At 42.6% G+C, this 7,460-nt stretch overlaps 1 protein-coding gene across 1 annotated transcript in view; it reads left to right on the top strand.

Moving 5' to 3' along the window:
- The first annotated feature begins 624 nt into the window (after nucleotides 1–624).
- The window catches only part of LOC137628470 (fibrinogen-like protein 1), a 12,185-nt gene continuing 5,349 nt past the window's right edge, over nucleotides 625–7,460 (top strand). The window contains exons 1-2 of the mRNA XM_068359628.1: nucleotides 625–646; nucleotides 7,313–7,394. Coding sequence (XP_068215729.1) covers nucleotides 625–646; nucleotides 7,313–7,394 — 104 coding nt within the window. The remainder of the gene's footprint in view (nucleotides 647–7,312; nucleotides 7,395–7,460) is intronic.

The following is a 7,460-nucleotide window of genomic DNA, read 5'->3' as shown; positions in this document are numbered from 1 at the left end:
TATTTTGTTTTTCCTCCTCTTGTTTTTTTTTTTAAGTTTGTATAGTTATAGATATATATATATATATATATATATATATATATATATATATATATATATATATATATATATATATATAAATATATATATAGGATCTAATTCAGTGTTGTAACTGTTCTCGAAATATTTCATTTTCATTTTTTATTCTTATCTTGTAGCTTATTTATATCCTTGTTTTCTTTCCTCACTGAGCTATTTTTCCCTGTTGGAGCCCTTGGGCTTATAGCATCTTGCTTTTTCAACTAGGGTTATAGCCTAGCTGGTAATAATAATAATAATAATAATAATAATAATAATAATAATAATAATAATTTGTGTACGAGGGCTGACGTGCTGTGCATTAGATTAATTTGTATGGGGACTATAATGAACAATTAGTAATCCCTACTTTGCTCGATGGGAAATTTGACGTGACAGGTACTGTGATTGATAAATTACTGACAAAATAAATTATAACAAATATGTCATACACTTTTCAAACCATTAGATAAATTTATTATTAAAACATTATTTTTTTCTTTTCTTGCATGCTAATGTCCTATGGATCCTACACCAACAGCTGCTATCCCGGTTCCTACATGTCCCATGAACGATAATACAGGGGAAAGTAAGTTGTATTTAAAGTTGTTCTGTTTCTATGAATATTTGTGTTGGTTTATAAAGGATATTTGATTATTTCATATATAAACACAGTATTCTATACATTTCTTTATTACTCTATTAGATTAAATTTATGTGAAATCTGGAGTTACTATGTACCCAGAGACTTAAATGTTTGTTATCATTTGTTTCCCAGTTGTATCAGATATTCTTAAGGCGTTGGGCACAACTGGCTGTACTACCAGCTACTGTGGGTATACGGGCATAATTTGTGTGAAATCGTGGGTGTGACACAAGTGGCACGCAACAGTCATGGACCTCGTAGCCCGCCGTATACCAGACGCAGAATCTTCACTTGCTGCGCTAAAATGTTCTGCGGCAGTCAAGAAAATTTGTAGTCGCAGACAGGATGCACGTCTGACGCAAGTAAGTTGTGCGTGTGACTTACGTGCAACTTACGTGCCGTAGGATTTTCTGTGACATGATCTCCGCACATTGGTCGTGCATGTAATTTGCGTGTAACTTGGGTCACAAGTACGAGCCACGCACGTTTGTCGTACGGAATTAAATTAAGTACGTGCAGATTCTGCGCGCTACGAGGTCAAAGAGTGTTGGGTGCCCATTGCGTCATACACCCACGATTTCACACATATTTTGCCCGTATACCCCACGTAGCTGGTAATACGGCCACTTGTGCCCAAGGACTTACATCGCAGGAGTTCATGGCTACGGCTGAAAAATTCCCAGACACGTACGGCTAAAAAATTCGTACGGGGAGTTGTGCTCAACGCCTAAGATATAGCGAATATATTCTATGAACTGCATATTTTGCTTTATAATTTGAGGATATTGTATATAGGAGGAATATGTTTCTAGCCTTTGTAACGTTAACGTGTTCCTTTATGCTGTTAAACTCTTTAGCTCTTTTTTTTTCTTTTAAACTTATGGATGTTATATAGGGGAATTTTCTTCATAATCAGAGATCTTGAAAATCATATATATACTGTACATAAATATATGTACGTACAGTACATATTATATAAATCAATATATATATATATATATATGTATATGTGTATGTATATATATATATATATATATATATATATATATATATATATATATATATATGTGTATGTATATATATATATATCTATATATATATATATATATATATATATATATATATATGTGTGTGTATATATAAATATATATATATATATATATATATATATATATATATATATATATATATATATATATTTATATATATACACACACACACATATATATATATATATATATATATATATATATATACATACACATATATATACATATATATATATATGTATATATATGTGTATGTATATATATATATATATATATATATATATATATATATATGTGTGTGTGTGTGTATATATATATATATATATATATACATATATATATATGTATGTATATATATTTGTGTATATATATATGAGTGTGTGCGTGTGTGTGAATATTTACATGTAAGTTTAAGTGTTAAAGAATATGGGCTGCAAGCAATCGCATCTTTTAAAAAATTAAGTATCAATTATTCACGTTCAAGTCATTGTGCAACCACCTGTTTACCAGAGATTTCGCATATCTATAAATCTAATTATTGATCGAACACGTTCAAATTAGCACCTCAAGTTTCATGGTAATTAGTGCAAAAATAGAATAGATATATACTGTATCTACGGTTTTAGTTAATAAATTGACTGTAATTTCACGTAACGCTTGCTTCAAACAAATGGATTGATACCGCGCGGTTTTGTCTGTGAGGATTAAAAATCAATTAGGATCGATGGGGCTCTTAGTACGTTGGCCGCTCGGAAGAAATTTCCGCGCGGCAGGGATATACTAGCCTCGTGCACTGCTAACCCGCGCGGTTCCAGTGTAGCGGCTTATAGAAACTACGAGGCCGCGCAGGGAATATCCGCTCGTGTGAAGACATGCCTCCTAACGAGCGGAAATATTTCCGTGCGGAAAAGCTCCGCTCGTGTGAAGACATGCCTCCTAACGAGCGGAAATATTTCCGTGCGGAAAAGCTCCGCTCGGGTGAAGACATGCCTCCTAACGAGCGGAAATATTTCCGTGCGGAAAAGCTCCGCTCGTGTGAAGACATGCCTCCTAACGAGCGGAAATATTTCCGTGCGGAAAAGCTCCGCTCGTGTGAAGACATGCCTCCTAACGAGCGGAAATATTTCCGTGCGGAAAAGCTCCGCTCGTGTGAAGACATGCCTCCTAACGAGCGGAAATATTTCCGTACGAAAAAGGTCCGCTCGGGTGAAGACATGCCTCCTAACGAGCGGAAATATTTCCGTACGGAAAAGGTCCGCTCGGGTGAAGACATGCCTCCTAACGAGCGGAAATATTTCCGTACGGAAAAGGTCCGCTCGGGTGAAGACATGCCTCCTAACGAGCGGAAATATTTCCGTACGGAAAAGATCCGCTCCTGTGAAGACATGCCTCCTAACGAGCGGAAATATTTCCGTATGGACAAGATCCGCTTGTGTGAAGCCATGCCTCCTAACGAGCGGAAATATTTCCGCATGGGAGAGATCCGCTTGTGTGAAGACATGCCTTCTAACGAGCGGAAATATTTCCGTACGGAAAAGATCCGCTTGTGTGAAGACACGCCTCCTAACGAGCAGAAATATTTCCGTACGGAAATGATCTGCTCGTGTGAAGACATGCCTCCTAACGAGCGGAAATATTTCCGTATGGACAAGATCAGCTTGTGTGAAGCCATGACTCCTAACGAGCGGAAATATTTCCGCATGGGAGAAATCCGCTTGTGTGAAGACATGCCTCCTTACGAACGGAAATATTTCCGCACGGAAAAGATCCGCTCGTGCGAAGACATGCCTCCTAATGAGCGGAAATATTTCCGCACGGAAAAGATCCGCTCGTGCGAAGACATGCCTCCTAACGAGCGGAAATATTTCCGTACGGAAAAGATCCGCTCGTGCGAAGACATGCCTCCTAACGAGCGGAAATATTTCCGTACGGAAAAGATCCGCTCCTGTGAAGACATGCCTCCTAACGAGCGGAAATATTTCCGTACGGAATAGATCCGCTCGTGTGAAGACATGCCTCCTAACGAGCAGAAATATTTCCGTATGGAAAAGATCCGCTCGTGTGAAGACATGCCTCTTAACGAGCGGAAATATTTCCGTACGGAAGAGATCCGCTCGTGTGAAGACATGCCTCCTAACGGGCGGAAATATTTCCGTACGGAAAAGATCCGCTCCTGTGAAGACATGCCTCCTAACGAGCGGAAATATTTCTGTGCGGAAAAGCTCCGCTCGTGTGAAGACATGCCTCCAAACGAGCGGAAATATTTCCGTGCGGAAAAGCTCCGCTCGTGTGGAGACATGCCTCCTAACGAGCGGAAATATTTCCGTACGGAAAAGGTCCGCTCGGGTGAAGACATGCCTCCTAACAAGCGGAAATATTTCCGTACGGAAAAGGTCCGCTCGGGTGAAGACATGCCTCCTAACGGGCGGAAATATTTCCGTACGGAAAAGATCCGCTCCTGTGAAGACATGGCTCCTAACGAGCGGAAATATTTCCGTATGGACAAGATCCGCTTGTGTGAAGCCATGCCTCCTAACGAGCGGAAATATTTCCGCATGGGAGAGATCCGCTTGTGTGAAGACATGCCTCCTAACGAGCGGAAATATTTCCGTACGGAAGAGATCCGCTCGTGTGAAGACATACCTCCTAACGAGCGGAAATATTTCCGTACGGAAAAGATCCGCTTGTGTGAAGACACGCCTCCTAACGAGCAGAAATATTTCCGTACGGAAATGATCTGCTCGTGTGAAGACATGCCTCCTAACGAGCGGAAATATTTCCGTATGGACAAGATCAGCTTGTGTGAAGCCATGACTCCTAACGAGCGGAAATATTTCCGCATGGGAGAGATCCGCTTGTGTGAAGACATGCCTCCTTACGAACGGAAATATTTCTGCACGGAAAAGATCCGCTCGTGCGAAGACATGCCTCCTAACGAGCGGAAATATTTCCGTACGGAAAAGGTCCGCTCGGGTGAAGACATGCCTCCTAACGAGCGGAAATATTTCCGTACGGAAAAGGTTCGCTCGGGTGAAGACATGCCTCCTAACGAGCGGAAATATTTCCGTACGGAAAAGATCCGCTTCTGTGAAGACATGCCTCCTAACGAGCGGAAATATTTCCGTACGGAAAAGGTCCGCTCGGGTGAAGACATGCCTCCTAATGAGCGGAAATATTTCCGTACGGAAAAGATCCGCTCCTGTGAAGACATGGCTCATAACGAGCGGAAATATTTTCGTATGGACAAGATCCGCTTGTGTGAAGCCATGCCTCCTAACGAGCGGAAATATTTCCGCATGGGAGAGATCGGCTTGTGTGAAGACATGCCTCCTAACGAGCGGAAATATTTCCGTACGGAAAAGATCCGCTTGTGTGAAGACACGCCTCCTAACGAGCAGAAATATTTCCGTATGGACAAGATTCGCTTGTGTGAAGCCATGACTCCTAACGAGCGGAAATATTTCCGCATGGGAGAGATCCGCTTGTGTGAAGACATGCTTCCTTACGAACGGAAATATTTCCGCACGGAAAAGATCCGCTCGTGCGAAGACATGCCTCCTAATGAGCGGAAATATTTCCGCACGGAAAAGATCCGCTCGTGCGAAGACATGCCTCCTAACGAGCGGAAATATTTCCGCACGGAAAAGATCCGCTCGTGCGAAGACATGCCTCCTAACGAGCGGAAATATTTCCGTACGGAAAAGATCCGCTCCTGTGAAGACATGCCTCCTAACGAGCGGAAATATTTCCGTACGGAATAGATCCGCTCGTGTGAAGACATGCCTCCTAACGAGCAGAAATATTTCCGTACGGAAAAGATCCGCTCGTGTGAAGACATGCCTCTTAACGAGCGGAAATATTTCCGTACGGAAGAGATCCGCTCGTGTGAAGACATGCCTCCTAACGGGCGGAAATATTTCCGTACGGAAAAGATCCGCTCCTGTGAAGACATGCCTCCTAACGAGCGGAAATATTTCTGTGCGGAAAAGCTCCGCTCGTGTGAAGACATGCCTCCTAACGAGCGGAAATATTTCCGTGCGGAAAAGCTCCGCTCGTGTGAAGACATGCCTCCTAACGAGCGGAAATATTTCCGTGCGGAAAAGCTCCGCTCGGGTGAAGACATGCCTCCTAACGAGCGGAAATATTTCCGTACGGAAAAGGTCCGCTCGGGTGAAGACATGCCTCCTAACGAGCGGAAATATTTCCGTACGGAATAGATCCGCTCGTGTGAAGACATGCCTCTTAACGAGCGGAAATATTTCCGTACGGAAAAGATCCGCTCCTGTGAAGACATGGCTCATAACGAGCGGAAATATTTCCGTACGGAAGAGATCCGCTCGTGTGAAGACATGCCTCCTAACGGGCGGAAATATTTCCGTGCGGAAAAGATCCGCTCCTGTGAAGACATGCCTCCTAACGAGCGGAAATATTTCGGTGCGGAAAAGCTCCGCTCGTGTGAAGACATGCCTCCTAACGAGCGGAAATATTTCCGTGCGGAAAAGCTCCGCTCGTGTGAAGACATGCCTCCTAACGAGCGGAAATATTTCCGTGCGGAAAAGCTCCGCTCGGGTGAAGACATGCCTCCTAACGAGCGGAAATATTTCCGTACGGAAAAGGTCCGCTCGGGTGAAGACATGCCTCCTAACGAGCGGAAATATTTCCGTACGGAAAAGGTCCGCTCGGGTGAAGACATGCCTCCTAATGAGCGGAAATATTTCCGTACGGAAAAGATCCGCTCCTGTGAAGACATGGCTCATAACGAGCGGAAATATTTTCGTATGGACAAGATCCGCTTGTGTGAAGCCATGCCTCCTAACGAGCGGAAATATTTCCGCATGGGAGAGATTCGCTTGTGTGAAGACATGCCTCCTAACGAGCGGAAATATTTCCGTACGGAAAAGATCCGCTCGTGTGAAGACATACCTCCTAACGAGCGGAAATATTTCCGTACGGAAAAGATCCGCTTGTGTGAAGGCACGCCTCCTAACGAGCAGAAATATTTCCATACGGAAATGATCTGCTCGTGTGAAGACATGCCTCCTAACGAGCGGAAATATTTCCGTATGGACAAGATCAGCTTGTGTGAAGCCATGACTCCTAACGAGCGGAAATATTTCCGCATGGGAGAGATCCGCTTGTGTGAAGACATGCCTCCTTACGAACGGAAATATTTCCGCACGGAAAAGATCCGCTCGTGCGAAGACATGCCTCCTAACGAGCGGAAATATTTCCGTACGGAAAAGATCCGCTCGTGTGAAGACATGCCTCCTAACGAGCGGAAATATTTCCGCACAGAAAAGATCCGCTCGTGCGAAGACATGCCTCCTAACGAGCGGAAATATTTCCGTACGGAAAAGATCCGCTCGTGTGAAGACATGCCTCCTAACGAGCGGAAATACTTCCGTACGAAAAAGATCCGCTCATGTTAAGCAAGTATAAATATTACTGTTTTCCTCAGATTATTTTATTTAAAATGCTTAAAATTATAAATTCTAATGGGAATATTTGAAACTGGCAACTATGAAATGACTAAATCGATTGCAATTCTTTTCAAATGCAGGTTGCACAGGGTACAAGTCATGCAATGATCTGTACGAGGCAGGAAGCATCTATAATGGGATATTCAGCATTTGTCCAATTAGGTAAGATATTCAGGGAACATTTACAATTAAGTATGTTATTTAATGTCTATATTACCCTTGAGAAAT

The sequence above is a fragment of the Palaemon carinicauda genome, chromosome 36 (assembly GCF_036898095.1).
Source record: "Palaemon carinicauda isolate YSFRI2023 chromosome 36, ASM3689809v2, whole genome shotgun sequence".
Taxonomy (NCBI): domain Eukaryota; kingdom Metazoa; phylum Arthropoda; class Malacostraca; order Decapoda; family Palaemonidae; genus Palaemon; species Palaemon carinicauda.
This window is presented reverse-complemented; position numbering and strand designations above follow the sequence as displayed.